The sequence below is a fragment of the Schizophyllum commune genome (assembly GCF_000143185.2).
Source record: "Schizophyllum commune H4-8 unplaced genomic scaffold SCHCOscaffold_6, whole genome shotgun sequence".
NCBI lineage: Eukaryota > Fungi > Basidiomycota > Agaricomycetes > Agaricales > Schizophyllaceae > Schizophyllum > Schizophyllum commune.
The window spans coordinates 2,022,944-2,042,648 of record NW_026089543.1 but is presented as its reverse complement, the minus strand read 5'-3'; the positions used below and the strand labels follow the sequence as shown (position 1 = coordinate 2,042,648).

The 19,705-nt window shown below is 56.2% G+C and overlaps 8 protein-coding genes across 8 annotated transcripts; 2 read left to right on the top strand and 6 right to left on the bottom strand.

Moving 5' to 3' along the window:
- Nucleotides 1–187: 187 nt before the first annotated feature.
- SCHCODRAFT_02579404 (uncharacterized protein) lies at nt 188–2,135 on the bottom strand. Its single transcript, XM_003032032.3, has 3 exons — nt 2,067–2,135; nt 1,694–2,008; nt 188–1,639 (listed from the first exon to the last, which is right to left on the bottom strand). Exons 1-3 carry the CDS (start codon nt 2,121–2,123, stop codon nt 320–322), a joined length of 1,692 nt encoding a protein of 563 aa, XP_003032078.1. The 5' UTR covers nt 2,124–2,135; the 3' UTR covers nt 188–319.
- Nucleotides 2,136–2,481: 346 nt separating this feature from the next.
- On the bottom strand, nt 2,482–5,057 carry SCHCODRAFT_0257097 (Bicupin, oxalate decarboxylase/oxidase; the record flags this gene model as incomplete). Its single annotated transcript, XM_050343837.1, is given in 16 exon segments — nt 2,482–2,615; nt 2,668–2,727; nt 2,782–2,845; nt 2,898–3,083; nt 3,109–3,166; nt 3,179–3,184; nt 3,229–3,328; nt 3,380–3,459; nt 3,515–3,533; nt 3,584–3,620; nt 3,669–3,725; nt 3,781–3,851; nt 3,908–3,961; nt 3,987–4,112; nt 4,163–4,219; nt 4,271–5,057. The coding sequence occupies 16 exon segments, from the start codon at nt 4,620–4,622 to the stop codon at nt 2,482–2,484; spliced, it is 1,461 nt and encodes a 486-aa protein (XP_050200188.1). The 5' UTR covers nt 4,623–5,057.
- Nucleotides 5,058–6,011: 954 nt separating this feature from the next.
- On the bottom strand, nt 6,012–8,555 carry SCHCODRAFT_01213237 (Bicupin, oxalate decarboxylase/oxidase; the record flags this gene model as incomplete). Its single annotated transcript, XM_003032034.3, has 16 exons — nt 6,012–6,206; nt 6,296–6,320; nt 6,388–6,447; nt 6,495–6,589; nt 6,643–6,880; nt 6,940–6,948; nt 7,004–7,102; nt 7,155–7,234; nt 7,295–7,350; nt 7,407–7,463; nt 7,516–7,586; nt 7,646–7,663; nt 7,716–7,841; nt 7,891–7,947; nt 8,006–8,072; nt 8,121–8,555. 16 exons carry the CDS (start codon nt 8,553–8,555, stop codon nt 6,077–6,079), a joined length of 1,623 nt encoding a protein of 540 aa, XP_003032080.1. The 3' UTR covers nt 6,012–6,076.
- A 916-nt stretch (nt 8,556–9,471) lies between these two features.
- SCHCODRAFT_02502653 (uncharacterized protein) lies at nt 9,472–10,164 on the bottom strand (the record flags this gene model as incomplete). Its single annotated transcript, XM_050343136.1, has 2 exons — nt 9,472–9,941; nt 9,993–10,164. The coding sequence occupies 2 exons, from the start codon at nt 10,162–10,164 to the stop codon at nt 9,472–9,474; spliced, it is 642 nt and encodes a 213-aa protein (XP_050200187.1).
- A 273-nt stretch (nt 10,165–10,437) lies between these two features.
- SCHCODRAFT_02626981 (uncharacterized protein) lies at nt 10,438–10,928 on the bottom strand. The gene is made up of 3 exons (XM_050345385.1): nt 10,659–10,928; nt 10,508–10,602; nt 10,438–10,458 (listed from the first exon to the last, which is right to left on the bottom strand). Exons 1-2 carry the CDS (start codon nt 10,833–10,835, stop codon nt 10,573–10,575), a joined length of 207 nt encoding a protein of 68 aa, XP_050200186.1. The 5' UTR covers nt 10,836–10,928; the 3' UTR covers nt 10,438–10,458; nt 10,508–10,572.
- Nucleotides 10,929–11,098: 170 nt separating this feature from the next.
- SCHCODRAFT_02503832 (uncharacterized protein) lies at nt 11,099–14,118 on the bottom strand (the record flags this gene model as incomplete). The annotated part of the gene is made up of 8 exons (XM_050343148.1): nt 11,099–11,581; nt 11,632–11,838; nt 11,891–12,132; nt 12,190–12,733; nt 12,786–12,889; nt 12,940–13,486; nt 13,534–13,682; nt 13,734–14,118. 8 exons carry the CDS (start codon nt 14,116–14,118, stop codon nt 11,099–11,101), a joined length of 2,661 nt encoding a protein of 886 aa, XP_050200185.1.
- A 442-nt stretch (nt 14,119–14,560) lies between these two features.
- Nucleotides 14,561–16,336, top strand: SCHCODRAFT_02579390 (uncharacterized protein). Its single transcript, XM_003031607.2, has 2 exons — nt 14,561–14,615; nt 14,671–16,336. Exons 1-2 carry the CDS (start codon nt 14,607–14,609, stop codon nt 16,108–16,110), a joined length of 1,449 nt encoding a protein of 482 aa, XP_003031653.2. The 5' UTR covers nt 14,561–14,606; the 3' UTR covers nt 16,111–16,336.
- Nucleotides 16,337–16,710: 374 nt separating this feature from the next.
- Nucleotides 16,711–19,374, top strand: SCHCODRAFT_02668143 (ras GTPase-activating protein; the record flags this gene model as incomplete). The annotated part of the gene is made up of 8 exons (XM_003031608.2): nt 16,711–16,849; nt 16,905–17,038; nt 17,090–17,770; nt 17,820–17,972; nt 18,022–18,177; nt 18,227–18,331; nt 18,381–19,096; nt 19,152–19,374. 8 exons carry the CDS (start codon nt 16,711–16,713, stop codon nt 19,372–19,374), a joined length of 2,307 nt encoding a protein of 768 aa, XP_003031654.1.
- Between the last annotated feature and the right edge of the window lie 331 nt (nt 19,375–19,705).

The following is a 19,705-nucleotide window of genomic DNA, read 5'->3' as shown; positions in this document are numbered from 1 at the left end:
ATTGTTGTGTTGTGTATTTATCCCGAGGATTCGAAGCTCTATTGGACGGCCGTACTATCATCAAGAGTGTCTTCCGGTGGGGGCTGCTCCAAGAAGTTCAAGATAGGTGCGTGTGTGAGTAACGTATGTGTGGTAATTCGTCTTTCAGACGGTGCCCATGCACTCGCGGGCCTTGCCGCCTGAGGATGACAGGTGAATGGACGGGCGCATGTAGTCCAGTGTCGTCGATGTCTATCGAAGGGACTTATCTAATACTGATCGTCCCCAGGAGCATGTCGCCAACATCTCATGCTACGTGTCAAGATGAGTTGCGTATCCCTCAATGCTCAGCATCCTTCGGCGCCATGACCATTTTCTCCACCGCGTTCCACGCCTCTCGGTCGCAACATTGGGACACTTTGAGGTGCCGGAGGGAGGGGAAGAGGAGACGTAAGAAACTGGCCACATCAGCGGGAGAGATGGCCTTGCCGCCCGAGCCAACCCCCAGCTCGTCGACCTGGCTGGCCTTGGTCGGCAGCGTTACGGCAAGTAGCCCTTCCGCAAGTGAGGGCACGGTCTCCGCCTCATGAATCTCGAGAGACAGCTGCCGAAGGTCGGGACAACGCGTGGCGAATGAGACCAACGCATGCAGGGTGGCGGGCCGTTGTGGGGGCTCCCGAGGAGCAGCGGCAAAGTCTATATCGCTTACTTTGAAGACATGCAATCGCGGCAAGCGCTGGGCCAGCAAGTCGTAATCGGCATCGCCCAAGGCGATGTGGGACGACGCGCGCACTTCTAGCTCGACCAGGTTACCGAAGGTGGTCAGTGGGTCGATGTGGTGCATAGCCAGCGACCACACGACGCGGGCCTTCCCCACTATGCGGACTCGCTGAAGTGCGTCATTTCGACAGCCGCGGGCGATGCGATCGACAATCCCTGTGAAGTCACTTTCGCCTCGCGAAAGGGATGGCTGCACATCGACGAGCTGCAAATGGGGGGATCCCAGCAGAGCGGATGCGAAGGCGCCAGACTGTCCGCGAAGCGTCAGACGGCGCAGATGGTACAGAGCAAAGCTGTCGACACGCTTGTTGCGGCCACTCGCGATCGTCAGGCTGAGGCTGCAGAGCGTGCGCGAGCACTGGGAAAGTAGCGCGTGCAGGCCCCGCGCGCGATGGAGGCATAGATCAAGCGTTCTTACAGCTCGAATTCGTGACTGTATTGCTGTGAACATAGGAATCTCGGCGACGCTCGAGTTCAACACCCTCCCCTCAAGTCGCGGTTCAGCAAACCGGAATTCGGTGACATGGTTCCAGTTTGGATGGTCGTCCATTCCAGATACAAGGCAGTTAGTGCTGAAAACGGAGAGACGTGGGCTGGTGAAGGGAAGCAACAATCTCGCCGGCAAGCCGTCCTCTGAGCTGCAATCAACCTCAAGGGTTCTTAGATTGGGGAAAAGGGTGGACGCTGTGCCGCATTGTGCGAGAGACTCGGCAAAGGCGATGAAGTTGGTCAAGTCGATGTGAATGGTGCCTTTCCGATCGTATATACTGTGAGTAGCGCTCCGCTGAGAAAGACGCAGGTAGAGCCGTTGTACATGGGAGGCTGATTGCAAAAGGCGTGGATTTCTCTTCCAGCAGTCATTCTGGATGTCTAGTGCACGCTAAGCCACCGTGTAAATGAGTGACGAATATGATACTACGAGACGGTCACTCACCAAGTATTGGATCTTGGTGCGTCGCTCGTGTGAGCAGTATGTCATCCTACCGCGCCTCACCTCCGACTTTGTCATTACAAATTCATCTATGGCGAAACATTCTCGTGGAAGAAGGGTTATTATAGGCGCCAAAGAAGGTAAGGTGCGCCAGAGGTGGGGTCGAGAGATAGCACTGCAGGATCGATCTACCAGAGAAAGAGATGCCAGGTCTGCTCTGCTGAGATAGCTGGCCACTTCATCGAGGACTTCGGATGGAAGAGAGCTGAGTGTCGGCGTTTCACGTTCAACTATTTGAGTCCTTCCGTATCCTACGACCTGACCAGGCTTGTGAGTACCGCGAGCCAGTACCGCGCGTACCCAGTCAACAACGCACCATGCCATATATCATCTGCGCATACCATGCCAGAAGGCGAGCGACGTTCAACCACATGATGAGAAGAGGCGAGCAGGTAATCTGGCAGCGCTTACCGCTAGCGCCGACTTTGCTCTTTTCGTAGGCTCGGCTATACCCGACAGAGCATGCACGTTCAAATAAGCACTTCTACCGTCCTCCCTTACCTGTTCTCCATTTCACATTTCAGTGGACCCTCAGTGCTTGACCTACAGGCGGCGGCTCATCCGAAACATTAGGTAAGAATGGTCGTCGCTATTTTCATTCAATATTCGTCTAGTAGATATTTAGTCTTGGAACAGTGGGCTCTAGAGAGCGGTGAATGGTATGGATGAAGGAGGAATGCACTACAAGAATCCCAGAGTCATTATCGAGCGAAATCATTTCCGAGGACCTTTCAACCCTGGACGACCCGGTTCTTCGTCTTGGACAAGCCCGCAACTGTCGCGTCGTCGACGCCGAAGTGCGCCTTGACGATCTCGGGAGGCGTGAGGGCGAGCCATTGCGTGAGGCTAATGTCCTCGAACTCAGCTGATGAGATTGTCAGTGAAGGTAGAAAAGGTAGGGCAGAGGAGTGACTCACGAGCGTCAATGACCTCGAGGAAGCGCGCCGTCGTGTTGCCGATGTTCTCAATATAGTGGCCTGAGCGTGTCCGGTGAGCTCGTCATCAGAGTCACAGCAAAGAGACAGACATACCGGAGCTTATGGGCGCGTAGCCGACGTCGCCCGGGGACATGTCGTACGTGCGCGCCGCGACTTCCTGTCACTCACATCAGCAAAGTCCTGTTCTAACAAGAACACTCCCGACGCACCGTGAACACCGAGTAGCGCAGGTTGCCCTCGATGAAGAAGCTCCACTCGTCCGCCGACGTGTGCCAGTGTAGCTCGCGCATCGCACCCGGCTCGAGCACGACCTCCGCGGCGGAGAAGTCCTTCGAGACCTTGAACGTCGACGCGTCCACCGTCTTGACCTTCCCGCCCGCGAACTCCTCGTACGGCTGCTCGGACCAGTTGAAGACGTACGGATCCGGTATCTCGCCCTGTGGGCTCTCCGGAGCGATTGTCTCGTCCGAGGGGGCCTGTGAGGTGCGAGTGTGAGTGGAAGAAAAGGGAGAGTAAACGTGGCTGGAGCTCACCTCGTGAGGGAAGATGTAGAGCTGCTTCGAGGGCGCCTTTGAAAACGCGTCCGTACCCTGGACGCCGAAATTCTTCTGGAGGACGCTGAAGGGGATGTGCGAGACCCCTGCATTGATGTGTGAGCGCTAACCTTCGGTGGGCACGGTGGTGCACTCACAATCGGTTATGTGGAACGTCTTCGCAGCATCGAAGAGCCCGGTCTTGAAGATCAGCACGAATTCTGACGGACCATCGCCGCTGTTGACCACATTGTTAGGGACAATTCGAGCTCGTGTCGCGCGACTGAACGTACGTGGCCTGCAGATGGTGACCTAAACAGAAGATCAGGTAATTGACAAACTGAATCAGGTTGATCACTCACCAACGCCGGAAGGGAAGAACCACAAGTCACCGGTTTTCTGCAGATGGCTGAGCACGACAGACAAGGCCGAGCAGGCATGACTTACGGCAGTCGCGAAGTAGTTCCTTCCCTTCTGATCGACTGCAGAGATCTGCGTCTCGCCCTGTTCGACAGGTTAAGTCAATGATACCACAGGACCAAGAAAATCTTTCGCATACCGCCAGCACGTACACCCATTCTGCGATACTGTGCCAATGGAGCTCACGAATGGCGCCAGGCTCCAGGTGAACTGTGGCATGCGTGAGTCCCGTACCCAGGGTTGCCAGCGCGCCAGCAGATACGCACTGTTGGCGCCAGCCATCTCTGTGAACGCAGCGTGAGAAACGATGTCGCGATACGCTACACGATAGCGAAGCACGCGTACCATCGCCGAGTGGCATGACAAGCTCGTCCTCGTAGCGCACCCAGCCTCCGGTGAGAAGGCGGGTGGGGCTCAGCGACAAAGACCATTTTCCTGAGCCGACGCTACCAAAGTCGGTGTTCGGAGGTGCTGCGAGGGTCGTCAGACAGAAATGTACGAAAGAATAAAAGTAGACGTACCGAGAAGATCAGGGTTCTGGAAGTCGATCTCCGGGTTCGTGGGGCCCGAGAAGGGGGCTGAACGATGGGTATGAGCGATCGATGCGATAGATGTTTGGCCCGACTCACCTCCAAGACCACCTCTGACGGGCTCGACTGTAGTCTCAGGACCGTAGGGATCCCACTCCACATCGTTCGCCGCTGTTGGCACCGGGTCAACCGTCACGGAGACTGGTGTTATGCTGCCATCCTCTTCCAGGGCCGACGCCGATGGCGAGGCAGAGGACGACACGGAGGCGGACAATGTCAAGGACGGAGATGCCGATGCCGCGCTTGCAGAGGCAGACGCTGATGACGGTGCTGCAGAGTCGACAGTGGAAGCCACGGACGACGAGGAGACGGCGGCAGAGTCGCTGGTAGCTGCCGGTGCAGCAATGACGCTGCTGGCGAGCAGGAGACTAAGGCCGAAGGGGACAAACATGACCGATGCCGAGGAGGGGGCTGAAGCGGAAAAGTCGCCTGAGGAAGTATAGCCCGTCGAGCTTGCATCTTATATAGCTGTGAAAATGTGAGGAGCTGTGCGATTATTCGGCCAACTGACAGTATACGTTGTCGCATTCGACCACGGCATGGGTGTACCTTCTCTAGTCAGGAACGCACATCCGTGTCAATCTGGTTACACCGATGTGGGAGATGGAAGTCATCGAAGACCCGAACCACGGTGTCAGAGACAGCTGACGCAGCAATGCAGCCGTGTATCTCGCCACAGCTCATTCGACTCGCGACTCCCGTGCGGCTTCATTCCACTGGATTCATGCTGGCATATGCCAAGTTATCTGGGCAAGGCCTTGACTCGATTCCAGGACGCACGAACGGCTTGATGAGAGTACGCCCGAAAATCGGAAGTTCAACCGTGAAGAGGACGAGTCGTGGGAACAAGTCCCTGACCGAAATCATTCCCACGGTTGAAGTTCATCCTTCTCACGAACGTCCATGCTTCGTTGGCCAGTTCCGCCGATGATCAGATATTTGCATGCGCAAACTTGTGAAAGAAACACCTCTCTGTACGCTCTACCCAATCAGAACAGGCGAATCACTCTGCCTAGGTTCCAGAACAAGAATGCGATACCGACCCAAGGCTCGGGCGCAGAGACGGTGAGAGCACGCCATATATTCCCAGCTCCATTCCTATTCGGTCGCTGTATCTCGCCTTGTGGAGGGGAAGCGGTAGCTGGCAGGTGAGAGAACTAAATTGCGTGCGCTACCCCACGACCGCCCAGTGCGCCAGGCTAATGGTGAGGGAACCCGTTCAAGCCATGCGGCACGCTCACTGATTAGAGGATTCGTCAGGCGAGATCACCTTCTCAAGGACACGGGTACTTTGACGCGCATAGGTCAATGCATCCTAGCGTATTTGCCTCTCTTCCGAAGCGTTTGGTTCCAGGGCCGACAATAAAGTGGAGCCTCGAGACGAGTACTTGTCTCATTTCGGACTTCGCTCAATCTTTTCTAGGGTAACTTTCGTTGAAGCTTTATAAAAGCGGATCATAACAAAGCGACATACACATACAGAATAAGTTCCATGACAGCTGATGGGTTCGCGCCCGGCACCGACATACACGCACCTCATGCTACTTGGTCCAGCTGCTCGGGGAAGACATGCAGAACGTCGTCTCGGGCTGTTTTTGGGCTTATCCAAAGGCCTCGGTGCACCGATATCGGTTTAGAAGTCCATGATATATTTTACTCTGCATTGCCGCTCGGTACGGAAGATGGCTGCTATATTACAAGAGGAAAAGAGAAGATAATCCATGTCGTACAGCTTGTCCGGTTTAGTAGTCGCCGGCCCCCACGCTATTGAGGCCAGCACATGTCCGTATGCATGCCCTAGTCAGCATCGACTATCGTGACAAGGGCGCCATCGTAGATCGCCTCTCATGCTGCATCGCTGGCACTGCGCCCAGGCACGACCCTGTTCTTCGTTTGCGACAATCCTTGGACAGTCTCGTCATCGATTCCGAAATGCGCCTTGACGATCTCGGGCGGGGTCAGGGCGAGCCATTGACTGGAAGGGGGGAAACGGTGTGAGCGATACAAGGAGCAATGCGAACACCGTGTCAGCAATATAGTGATGTTATCAAGCGTGCGACGCACGTCAGGCTGATGTCTTCGAATTCAGCTAGGAGGGGGGGAGGAAAAGTCAGCTTCACGCTCGATGTGAACGCGCCATGAGGGCTGGGACGTACTGGAGTCCGTTATCTCGAGGAACCTTGCTGTCGTGTTGCCGATGTTCTCGACGTAGTGGCCTGGAGATAGCTAAGCGAAAGCAAAAAGAATACCGCGACTAGCGCACCCATCGAGATCGGTACGTAGCCCACGTCCCCCGGCTCGTAGTTGAAGGTGCGCGCGCCATTCGAGTTGAATATCGACATCCGGCAGTTGCCCTCGCTGCATTCCCCTGTCAGTACGCAGATCTTAGACAATAAAGACAGTCCACCTACATAAAGAAGGTCCACTCGTCCGCCGTCGTGTGCCAATGCAGCTCGCGCATCGCCCCCGGCTCGAGCGTCACTTCCGCGGCCGCGATCTCCTTTGAAGCGGGGAAATTGGACGAGTCCGCGACTTTCACCGTCCCGCCATCAAAGCGCTCGGGCTCCATCTGCGACATTGCGAAGACGAACTCATTGGGGATCTTGCCTTGCGGCGCGTCTGGGAGGGAGGCGCCATCGAGTGCAGGCGCTGGAGCGATGATAGGTCAACTTCGGGCCTTGTATTTGTATGGGACGAGGTGGACGTACGTTCGCCAGCTGGCGAGAGTGATTCTTAGCAGATTCGGGTAGGAAATAGGATTCATGAACTCACGGAAGATGTACAACTCTTCAGATGGTATTTTGGTGAATTTGTCTGTCCCTTCGACGCCAAAGTTCTTCTGAAGGACGCCAAAGGGAACGTGGGCTAACCCTGGTTGCCGAAGTCAACGCTCAGAAGATAGATACAAGACGGCAACACATACAATCCGTGACCAAGAACGTTTTCGATGCGTCGAAGAGGCCGGTCTTGAAGATAAGCACAAACTCTGAGGGTGCATCGCCACTGCAGATAGCATTTTGAGTCAATTAGTGGTTGCACCTGGTGCCCATAGTGCCAACGCACGTTGCCTGAAGATGATGACCTATACCAGGCGGGAAATACCAGAGGTCGCCGGTGTTCTGAGCGACGTAGTTCATCAGCATCAATTTCAGAGCGAGATGTGCAAGAGACGTACAGCAGTGCCAAACGTGTTGCGCCCCTGCGTGTCCACCGCAGATATCTGAGTCGTTCCCTGCGTGCGATGTGAGCCAACTATGTGACCGCTCGTCTTAGAGAAGACTGACATTTATGACGTAGACCCATTCGGCGATGCTATGCCAATGAAGTTCACGGATTGCGCCCGGCTCGAGGTGGACTAGATACAGACGTCAGCATGCTGAAGACCATAAGCTTGACGTTAGCGCAGATACTTACTGACAGCGCCAGCCATCTCTGTAGCGCAGAAACATGAATCCGTTGCCACAAATGAAGGCGAAGAACGCACCATCGGCCAAGGGCATCACGGTCTCGTCTTCCTGACGCACCCAGCCTCCGGCGAGCAGGCGCATTGGCCCGAGCGACATCGACCATTTGGCGCTGCCGATGAATCCGAAGTCAGTGCTTGGAGGAGCTGGAGACGGTTCAGTTGGCTGGTCAACCAAAAGAAAAGCGTGCCATACCCAGAAAATCCGGATTTTGCTGGTCGATCTTCTCGTTCGTCGGGCCCGCGAAAGGGGCTGTTGGTCAACGAGTCAAAGGCTTCTGGATATGCATCGTGTATGACAGGCAACGCACCGCCTTTGCCGCTTTTCACGGGCTGCGCGGGTCCGGTTTCGATGCTGAACGCAGGTCCATCGGGGTCCTAGAATGCGGTTAGCCTCGGATCTATGTGTTGAGTTGAGATACATACACCCTTAACGGGGTCTACGGTAGCCGTCACCGGTATGATTGAACTGTTGAGGCCGGACGAGCTTGGAGCGGGGGTAGTTGACGAGGTGTAGACTGAAGACGCAGAGCCTGAGTAATTGCCATATGTGACGCTGGCGGCAGATGGCGCTGCAGATGATGCCGCCGCAGATGGCTGGCCTTCTGTCGGCGATACTTCGACCGCGTAAGGTGGCACAGAGAAGGACGCAGAGGTGACGCTCCCCGATACCACAGCATCGGAAAGGGATGCAAGAGACGCAGAGAAGGATGCTGCTGTATCGCTTGCGACAAGAGAGTCAGACGCTTGGAACGAGGAGGCCGTCGCTGAAGACGGGGTGTCCTGACGCTGGTGATGTGCTGGCCGAGGGGCAGCCGACACGAGTGCGCTCGCAAGCGCAAGAGCTAGGGCGTAGCGCATACCGGGCGAGCAGGCTTCTTGCAGTCGCAAGGCTCGTCAATGGAGGCGAAGTCGCGTACTCGCATGCCCTTATAGCCATTCCAGATGGTTAAGTGGCAGCTCCACCGAGAGACGTGGCGAAGTACACGCCAGCGTCGTAGGTACTCCTTCAATATGGCTGTTCTGATAAGTGGTGGAGCAAATGTCAGAGCATTCGCAAAGACTGCCGCGTGTGTGCAGAGGGTCGCCAATCACCGTGCAGGACTCGCAGGATGACAGCTACGGCTGAGAGTAGATGGAAATACTCATGTCAACGTTGAAGTGAGATCCCTTGCGTATAGGTAGTTGCCATTCGTGAACACGTAGCAGTTGCTGCGCCCAACTTGAGTCGTCATCGCAAGGTGTTGTAGCGCAAGGCCGAGCCGAGTCCGAGTCCTGCGCAAGCCTAGGACCTGTGGGAGAGAGCCTTTGACACATTTTTTGCAGGTGACCACCATAGAGTACGGATGAGCAACCCAAGCCAGCTTTGTGAGTCTTTGGGTATGTCAGCTACCCGAGCAGGGCGTCGTGTCTGCACGTAGCCGCGGGAAGCGGCGAGACTCGACAGACGAGACAAAGAATGAGAAAAGTATTTTCTCACGAGGCAGACTGGTTTCTGCCCTAGGCTTTTGACTTCGAATCTGTCAGAAAAACTGCTTGCTGTTCCATGTGGACGTCACTGCATGATTGGAACCAGAGCGTTCGAGGTTTGCTCAAGGTACGTATGATTGCGTGCCGATGCGGTCTATGAGCAAGCCGTGCGCGCATCGAAGGACAGGTGGCAGCTTTTTGGAGCCGAATCAGTGTGAAGGGACTTTCGGATACTTTCTGGACAAATGACAATGAGCAGCGAAATTCAAATGCGAAGCTATAAAGAACCTATTGGGACTGGTGTATATCATTGTGCATCGCGCTCGTCCGATGCCCTCTCCGCCATCCTCCTCCTCCGTCCATTCTCCTTCAAAATCTCCAGGTACACCCTGTCCAACCTCCTCTTCTCTTCCTCATCCCTCCCTTCCTCCACCTTCCACTTCTCCGACTCCCTCATCTTGAACCCCAGCTGCCGCTTCACCTTCGCCACGTACCCGACCTCACTCACGCTGCGCGACACCCGGTCCATGTGCCGCCTTTCCTCGCTCATCTTGTCCCAGATCGGCGGCGGCGGACGTGAGGCGCGGCGCGCGAGCGTGCGGTTGAGGATCTCGCCGGAGCGTTCGCGGAGGTGGGCGCGAGCTTGATTGGCGTGCTTGGCGGCGCGGGCGCGCTTAACTTGTGCCATGAGGGAGGGAGATACGGGGGTGGCGGCGCGCGCGTCATCGCGGCGGAGGGAGACGTGGAGGGCCTTGTGCGTGTGGTTGATGGGTTGGTCTATGAAGGGGGTCAGCGGGATGGAATATCGACGGCCGTCGGACGACGCACCCCACTCCTTCGCTGCAGGTCCGGTATATAGTCCCTGCTTGTCGGCCTTAGAGTTTAACGCAAGGACGCCTTGCTCAAAGTCGCGCTCGCGACGAATATCCTGGCGAAGCTCGTTCAGCTCCGCAACACGGAGCAACCGCTTCTCACGAGCGCGACGGCGGTAGAGGATCATGCCCGAAACGTTGATGGGCTGGGGCTTGAGGCGGGGGAGGGGTTTGTTGAAGTACGAGGGGCGGATGAAGCCTCCTGTGAGCCATGGCCTTCGTCTTTGGCTCTCTGCCAGATCGAACTGGTAGTATGATTGGTATATGATCGGGAGATGGGGATGGATTCGTACCAAGGCATTATGCTCTTGCAACCTCCATAGTCGCTGCTTGTTCTTGTACCCAAGCTGTCGGTCCCAGCGCTCGAGCACCGCACGTAAGTGTTCGTCCCCATTATGTGCACGCTTGAAGACGTCGAGCCACTGGCCATGTCCTCAGTATGGTTCAAGGGACGACAGCCCATATACACACCTTATACCCAGTCTGCAGCGTTGCCCTCGTCCTCTTCACGCCAACATGCGCTCGATTCTGATCTGCTAACCGGCGCACACGTTGCTTGATCTTTCCTTGACGAAACGGATGCGTCAGTGTCTGCACTGGGTCTTGCAACACTGGCACATACATTCTCGGTTGGCGCGTAGCGGAGAAGAGGTCTATACCATGACCATAATGTCGGTATACGGTGTGCTGGCAGGCGGAAGAAGGGCACCCTCGGCTTGAGTCGGCGGAGGGGTGACACCAGGCTAGCTAAATTGGCCCGGAACGCCAGCGATTGAGGAGAAGGCTCAAGAAGGTCCATGGCAAACCACTATCTCATCTGGAAGAAGCAAGCAAGACGTTCACCAGTGAGAGCTACGAAATCCTGGGAGTACAAGACAGAGGGTGACCGTCGTAGAAAGCAGGTCAGCGCGTCGAGGAGTATTCAGTTGCATTAGTCGGGGATATCGGCCCGAACACTATCTAATCTAATCCCAAGAAATCTGCGATATATCCGCAGAACCAAGAAAACAAGCCAGACGAAAGCAAGACAGCAAATAGATATTACCCCCTTCCCCATACCCTCTACTCCTCCACCTGCTCCCCAAACAGATTCGTCAGCGCCTCGTTCGCGCTCTCTACCCCCGGCGCATCGTACACCGCGAATGCCGCACTTCCATCCTCCCTCCCAGTCCCCGTCGCCGACGTCCAGCCCTTCTGGCGGCCCGCGAACACCTCTGGGCTTCTGTCGAGCAGCTTATCCAAGTCTGCGTCGCTCAGCACGCTCGCCCGGTCCTCCTTGGTGTCCGCGACCACATTGATCTTCTCGCCCTCAAGCTGGAGCAGCGCAGAAGCCATCTCCGCCATGGTCGCCGCCCGCGCGGCCGCTGTGGGCGCCTTGAAGCGGCCCTTGGCGATGACCAGCGCCTCAAGCTTGCGCTTCTCGGTCGCACGCTGCATGATCTTGGTCTCAATGGTGTGCGCGCTAACGAGGCGGAAGATGAGCACAGGACGCGTTTGGCCGATGCGGTGCGCGCGGTCCTGGGCTTGGGCGTCCATTTGGGGATTCTAGGTAAAGTTAGCAAAAGAGTAAGACGTATATACGGACGCGAACATACCCAGTCCTGGTCGTAGAAGATGACGGTGTCGGCAGCAGTCAGGTTGATGCCTAGGCCGCCCGCCCTCGTACTGAGCAAGAACAAGCACGGCGCATCCGGCGCATCACCGCCCGTCTGGAAGCGGTCCATCTCTGCCCGTCGCTCGAGTGGCGGCGTCTGTCCGTCAATCCGGCACAGATTCCAGCCCTTGAACTCGATAGCCCAATCCTAAGCGACGTGCATTAGCCCCAGGAAAGTCACAGGAATATATGGCACATACCTCGATGATGTCCAACATCTTCGTGAACTGACTGAACAGCAACACCTTATGCTTGCGGCGGAAAAGCTCGTCTAGCAGCCTTTCCAAAACCATCATCTTGCCACTCGCATGCACGAGCGACTCGTCTATCACCGGCGCATGGGTCTCCGGATCCAGTGGCCAGTCGAACAAGAACGGGTGCGAGCACACCTTCCGCAGCTGCATCACGGTGTTCTGCAAGCTAAGGTTGCGGTATTTCTTGGCTATAAAATTCATGTCAGCACACTATCACCCCCGACAACAAAAATCATCACACTCACCCAACGCCTGCTTCTGCCACTCCTCACCCAGCTCCGCCGCCGTCTTCTCCTTCGGCTCGATCTTCTTCAGCCCTCGCCCATCCAACGTCCCATTCTCCAAATTCTCAAAATATTCATCATCATCCCCATCCACCGTATACCTCCCATTCATCCTCCCCTTCACCCTCAACTGCCTCGGCGCGTTCAGCTCCTCCTCCGTCAGCTTCTTCTCCTTGCCCTCCTTTTCCTTCTCCTTCCCGATCAGATACGCCCTGAGAGTTCCGTTCACGATATGGTCGTACGTCTCGCGCTGCTGCCGGCTGAGCGGCGCGTTCAGCACGTACTCCTTCTTCGGCGGCAGGTTCGTCTCGACGTCGGACTTGAGGCGGCGGAGGAGGAAAGGCTTGAGAAGGGCGTGGAGGTCGTTGATGATCTTGCTGGAACGCTCGGTGCCGAGGGTTTCTTGGATGTAGGGAATGTTGAACCATTCTTGGAAGGACTCCAGGTCCTGGAAGATGTCGGGGAGGACGAAGTTGAGGAGAGACCACAGCTCGGAGAGATTGTTCTGGGGTGACCGGTCAGATGAGGCCAGACCAAAATGAGTGAAACTCGCTTACGTGCAACGGTGTTCCCGTCAGAATCATTCTGTGCGCAGTGTTATAACGCTTGATCTCCCGCATCAACTTGCAGTCGATGTTCTTCAGCCGGTGACCCTCGTCAACTGTCACATCTCGTCAGATATGCCCCTATTCCGACTAAAGTCAAACTCACCAATGATATACCCCCAGTCATAGTCCGCTAGATGCGCCGCGTCCCGAATGATCATCTCATACGTCGTCACCACCACCGGGAACGCGCTTGCATCGTCCCCATCGTCCTCGAAATCATCCTCCGCGCTCAGCTTCGACGGGTCGATCCCGAGCGTCTTCTGCAGCCTATCAACCTGCCCCACACCGCGCTTCTTCTTCTTGTCGTCCTCGTTATCATCGTCCTTGCGGACCACGAAGTCTGGGTCGGCCTCTTCATCATCGGCTTCGGACTCGCTGGATTCTTCCTCTTCTTCCTCTTCCTCGTCCACTTGCATATTGCGGTTGAGACGACCGCTCCTACGGGCCTTGGGCTTGATAATACGCTTGCCAGACTTGGACGGTTGAGCGCTCTTGCCAGCTGAGCCCTTCTTCGCGCCCTTTGCCTTCGACTTCTTCCCCTTCGTTGCAGGCTCCTTCTTGGGCTTCTCCATCTTGCCAATAGGCGCCATCACCGTACGTCGCAGCTCAGCACGCTCATCGACAGTGCCGTGATACATGCAAACGGGGATCTGGGAGAGAGTCAGTAGCAGTCTCGCGAGACGGGGAAACAACGCACGTCAGGGGCAAACTTCTCGAACTCCGCCACCCAGTTGTGGAGTACGCTGAGCGGGCAGACGATGAGGAAGTGCTTGGAGTGCTTGAGCTCGCGAATGTACGCGTTGAAAGCGATGGTCTGTAGTGTCTTCCCCAATCCCATCTCGTCGGCTGCGAGGGGGAATGAGCAGGCGAGCCGGACCAGGAAAGTTGATAACGCACCGAGAATACCAGAGACGCCATTGCTGTCAAGGCCAACCATCCATCGCAAGCCCTCCAGCTGGTAGTCCTTCATGGTCGCGCCAGTGATCAGCTTGGGCTGAGCAATAGGCGCCCGCGCACTGAACACCGGCTTCTCGTCTTCCTCCGCGACTGCCTCTCCTTCCCCTGTCTTGCGCTTCTTCACAGGCGCTTCGTTCTCCTCATCCTCGCTGGCCTCTGCCTTCGTGCGCTTGCCACGCCCCTTTTTCGGCGCGGGCTTGCGCTTCGCCTTCTTGGCTGGTGGCGGAGTGGGAGGTGCAGGTGGGGCGATAGACTGCTGGAGGATCGTCGTGTACGCGTTCGCCTTCTTCAGGAGCAACTCTAGGTTCCTCAGGCGCTCCTCCATGACGGGGTCCTGTTGGTTTGCGGTCAACCTACGCGTTCTGGGCTTTGAATTTTTGTTCGCCTTACCAAGGTCGGGGCGGGATCATCGGCGGGCTCATCCTGAGGCGGTGTCAGCTACAAGGCTAAGTTATTGTCAACGGAAGCTTTCTGCGCGGACCTTGTTGCTCTTGTCTATTTCGTCGTCGTCGTCGTCGGTATCCGCTACCGGGGACGAGGGTGCCGTGCTGCTGGGGGCAACAGACGTTGCAGGGGCATCGTCGAAGACGCTGGAATGCCTCGTCTGGTCGTCGGCGCTGGAGGCGGACATGTCGCGGTTCATGTTAAGTTGGGTCTGATTACTGGACGCGATCGCGGCACGCGCTTTGACTTGCCCTCAAGCTATCACGTGATACGGATGATTCCGAGCGCGCCGACAAATCAGGCAAACCCTCTCTCCCCTTTCTTCGTCAAAGTCATCTAGTTTTCTCTCTATGAAAACGCAGGGTTAGCATGATTTTGGTACGTGGACGTCGATACTTGGCTTCGAGCGTCTCTGACGTCGCCGAATGACAAGGCTACCGGTTTGGAGGACGAGTGCGACAGTGCGAAGATCACGATGGTGGCACACCAAAAACGTACCGTTTCGCCTTGGGATATCATGGCTAGTCGACATGTTGGCTCTTGTCGTAGTCCGCCAGCGACTCTGCTTCCCGCGGAACTTCTCATCGAGATATTCAAGCATACACTCCCGGATGTGCACGCTTTCTGGAAATTTGGCGCGCCCTTTGGATTCCGACCTCATTCCGTACCTCCCTCGGACGCTTCACTATACCTACGCTCTCCCGTAGTTCTCATCGCGGTCTGTCGGCGATGGAAGGCGATTGCAGAGGGCGCACCAGAGCTCTGGACTAGAGTTTTTGTGGATGACTTCGAACGTCGGGAACTGCATTGGGCGGCCCTCCATGTGAAGCACTCCGTCGACCGTCCCCTCACAGTGCATATCAATACCTGCAAAGGCAACAAGTCTGTCGAATTCTGGCGTGAGAAGCACCCATTGTTCACGCAGTTGCTGCACATCGTCGTGCCACATGCGCATAGGTGGCATGAACTCGTGCTCCATGCGAAGTGGTTCACCCAACAACACTTTGACATCCTTCTGTCAGCATCCGTGCCATCCTTGCAGTCTGCCAGAATCGTCGATGGTCCGTCCTATGGAGTGGAGGATGAGGCGTGGCGATGGGCCTTATCATCGCCTGCTCTTCGCTGTGCCGCTCTCGCAATACTGCCCCCACTTGATGTCTCGTTCGGCTCCTGGCGTAGCGTTCGCGAGTTTAGCATCTGTAACACCGCATCTGCCGTCGCGCACATTCTGCTTCTTCTGCATATCTGCCCACAAATTGAGGTCCTCCACTTGGAGACGCTCGGCGACGCGGAAACGCTGCTAGCACAGCTGGTACCCAGGCTCCCACTGACTGTCAGTGCTCCAAACCTTCGAACTCTCAGCATGACATTGAGCTCTGTCTCGGATGCACGCGAGTTCGTTGAACGCCTCCGGGATGTGCCATGCTTACGCGATCTCGCGCTCAACGATGACTCCACGGCCGCAAAGTCTCAAATACAGACTCGATTCTGGTCCTCTGTTGGGAATCTGCTCGTGCGATCTGGGGCTAAACTACAGCGCTTCGTCTTCACGGGGCGCGTGCAGCAGCTCGTTGACCTCCTCCAATTGGAGCCCTTGTATGATCTGCAAGAGCTGTCTGCGTGCAGAATGGCCGTGCCTAGCCGGTTCACCGACATGCTGACCATCGATGATACCAAGCGATGGCTCCCTCACCTCGCGAAGCTATCCCTGGGTACCTGCTGGAGCGACCCTCGGAGAACGCTGGATAACATGGTGCTATCTCGTAAAGGCATTCTGCGCGCCCTGCACATCCAGACACTAGCGCAGCCCTACGACACGACGATTTTGAAGGAGGCGGGAAAAGAGTGGCTTGCTCTTACTATAGGACCTTGACGAAAGGGAGCATCCATTGCTGGGTGCTCCGAAGTTGACATATCACGCGTGGTGCACGTGATAGCTATGGGGTAACAACGCGGTGGTCGTTGAATCCGAACGGTGGTCGCCTGGACGGACTCTGCTGCGGTCGCACCGACTGATGATGAGATAATCTCTAGCGTACACTTCGCGTTGTTTTTCTACGATAGCCGAGCAGAAGAATTGCGGATTTTTGTTGTTGTTGATTGATATCCTCGTGCAGTGTCTGTGAGCTGGTGAGCGGCAATGACTCGCAGAATTCTAGTTGGCGAAGATATTCATGCGCCGGGATAAAGGAACGAAGTAAGGACCGCAAGGGCACGCTGGCAACGACCGACGCCGGTTGATATGTATCAATGCGGCACCGGAAAAGGAAATCACGGAGGCGGCGACGGAGGTGCGCCCAAGGTTGTTTCTGGCGGTCAGGTCTCGCTCTCAACTTCAAAGACACTTTCCTTTATCTCTCCATCTCCCCGCACGCGCCGCCGGAACGTCTGCGCTGCCCCCGCCTCCCCCCTTCGGCGACCCGTCTATCGCCTTTAGCGACGCCCGCGACGCCCTTGAACGAACACACTCATCATGTCCTACCCGGAGCCCAGCTCGCCGAGCATGTCCTCGCGCAGGCACACCAACCGCAACACGAACCGCTACTCGGTCACCGCCTTGTTTAGCATGGCGGCTGAGCAGGACGTTGACGTCGAGGACGATCTCGCACGAGGTGCGTTGCGGGTCGCGACTGTCTCACCATCGCGTATACTAACAACCGCGCACAGCCCAGAAACGCTTGAGGGATCTGAAGGGCAAGATCTCCGCGCAGTCCAAGAAGAACTTTGTGCTCGAGCGTGACGTCCGATACCTCGACTCGCGTATCGCGCTGCTCATCCAAAATCGAATGGCACTGGACGAGGTGCGCACGATCGCCCGCCAATGAACAATAAAAGTACTCATACATCCGCAGCAACGCGAGGTTGAGCGTACGCTGGAAGAAGTAGACCCGACAGAAGGCCAATACCCCGACGACCGCAGGATGCAGCAGTACTCCAACCTATTCTTCCTCCTCCAATCCGAACCCCGCCACGTCGCCGCCCTCTGCCGCCTCGTCAGCCTAAGCGAGATCGACACCCTCCTCCAGACCGTCATGTTCACGCTCTACGGCAACCAGTACGAGAGCCGCGAGGAACACCTGCTGCTTACCATGTTCCAGTCCGTCCTCTCTGCGCAGTTTGAGACCGCGACTGAGTTTGGCTCCCTCCTGCGTGCGAACACGCCCGTCTCTCGCATGATGACCACCTACACCCGCCGAGGGCCGGGACAGTCCTACCTGAAGAGCGTTCTCGCCGAACGTATCAACAGCCTTATCGAGCATAAGGACCTCAACCTCGAGATCAACCCTGTCAAGGTGTACGAGCAAATGATCAACCAAATCGAAGAAGAGACCGGCTCCCTACCCCCCAACCTCCCTCGTGGTGTTCCCCCAGAAGTCGCTCAGGAGAACCCTGACGTCCAGGCAATCATCGCGCCCCGCCTAACGATGCTTATGGAGATCGCGAACAGCTTCCTGCTCACCATCATCGAGAGCATGGAGAGCGTGCCGTACGGTATCCGGTGGATCTGCAAGCAAATCCGGAGTCTAACGCGGGTGAGTGGCCTGACCCAGCACGAAGGATTGATTTTGACACGTCCAGCAGCGAAAATACCCAGAGGCGACGGATTATGCTATCTGCTCGTTGATCGGCGGCTTCTTCTTCCTTCGCTTCATCAACCCGGCTATCGTAACACCGCAGGCGTACATGCTTGTCGAGGGCGTTCCCGCGAAGCACCCGAGACGGACATTGACTTTGGTGAGTCAGCACAGGACGCATGACGACTGTGGTCCTTACGCCACCACAGATCGCGAAAATGTTGCAGAACCTTGCCAACAAGCCCTCGTACTCAAAGGAGGCTTACATGATGACGCTCAACCCCTTCGTCGACAACAACAAGGCGCGCATCAATCAGTTCTTGAATAATTTGTGTGAGGTTGGGGATTTCTATGACACCTTGGAGGTACGTTCTTTTGAAGTCATGTCTGCCCCGATGCTCATCTCGCTTCCAGATGGACCAGTACATGGCGCTGTCGAAGAAGGATCTGATGATCCATATCACGTTGAATGAGTTGTACAACACCCACTCATTGATTCTGCAACACATCGAAACACTGGTCAGTCTACAAAAAGGCCATCTGCATCTCGTCGCTCATTCTATCTTAGTCACCCAACGAGAAGCAACATCTACGCATCCTCACGGACGAGCTTGGCCCTGCACCTCCGCAGGTGCCACGCAAGGAGAACCGCACGATCGAGCTGTCGCTGTACAGCCGCTGGGAGACGCCGGTGCAGGACATCCAGAGCGCTCTCATGGACTCGGTATCATCAAGCGACATGCTCTACATGGAAGCCAAGTCGATCTTCGTCCACCTCCTCCGTTCTATCCCGCATGCCGCTGAGAAGAAGCCGTACAACCTCGCAGCCATCGCGGAGCGCGCTGCGACGACGAAGGACGCGACACTGGTGCGCAAGGGCATCAAGGTGAAGGAGATGCTGCGCGAGCTCGAGGAGCTACACGTAATCGACTCGTCGGACGGGTACAAGCTCATGCAGGACGAGGTCGCTGCGGAGCTCGCGCACTTGGGCAACCTGCGCGAGAAGGTCGTGCTGGAGACGAAGAGCTTGGAGGCGGTGTACAAGACGATCTGCGACCACAACAACTATATGCGCAGCCAGCTCGAGCAGTACAAGGCGTATCTGCAGAATGTGCGTCTGACGGCGACGAAGGATAAGGGCTCGTCGACGGGTGTGGGCGTCGTTACGGTCGGTGGGAAGGAGAAGAAGCCGACGAAGCCCGTAACGCTGGGGCCGTATAGGTTCACACATGCGCAGTTGGAGAAGGAGGGAATCATCGTGGAGAGTAATGTGCCAGATAATCGGTGAGTGCTCTGGGGATGAGCATGTGAGAAAGTCCGACTGACAATAATTACGCAGGCGGCCGAATATCTACTTCAACATCACGTCGCCAACGCCCGGGACGTTCATCATCGCCCTTCATTACAAGGGTCGGGAGAAGGCGATCCTCGAGATGGACCTCAAGATCGACGACCTGTTGGAGAAGCAAAAAGACAACAAGCACCTTCTGGACCTCGAGTACGTCCAGCTCAACGTGCCCAAGGTCCTCGGTCTCTTGAAGAAGGTGTTCGCCAAGCGATGAGCCTCTCGTCGCTTCTCTTGCTGGCTGGCCGGATGAACGGACGTCGGGGCGTTTTTGGGTTCCCAGGCGTTCGTTCTATCTTATTACATCTTTTATGCCTCCATCTGCCGGGCGCTTGCGTAACATATCCCCTCTCCCTTCCTCTTTCGTTACTCGCCTGCCTCACGTCTCATCTTATGTCGATATCCCCTTTTTTGGCTACCCTGCGCGTACCTACTACGCCGTTTTTACCCCTTTCTTCCTTCTTATCTTCTACCCTTCTTTCTCTGCGTACGATGCTCACCCAGTACATACGCCCGCCTATTGTCGGTCTTGTGCTGGTCCTTCATGC

What these genes read in the sequence shown, in the direction of transcription:
- SCHCODRAFT_02626981 (XM_050345385.1), bottom strand. Translation starts at nt 10,835, where the DNA reads ATGGACCTTCTTGAGCCTTCTCCTCAATCGCTGGCGTTCCGGGCCAAT. An exon ending in GCTACGCGCCAACCGAGAAT is followed by an intron (nt 10,603 to 10,658) that starts GTATGTGCCAGT and finishes CGTTTCGTCAAG; the next exon opens with GAAAGATCAAGCAACGTGTG.
- SCHCODRAFT_02579404 (XM_003032032.3), bottom strand. Translation starts at nt 2,123, where the DNA reads ATGTGGTTGAACGTCGCTCGCCTTCTGGCATGGTATGCGCAGATGATA. An exon ending in CGCAGATGATATATGGCATG is followed by an intron (nt 2,009 to 2,066) that starts GTGCGTTGTTGA and finishes AAGCCTGGTCAG; the next exon opens with GTCGTAGGATACGGAAGGAC. An exon ending in GCACCAAGATCCAATACTTG is followed by an intron (nt 1,640 to 1,693) that starts GTGAGTGACCGT and finishes ACGGTGGCTTAG; the next exon opens with CGTGCACTAGACATCCAGAA.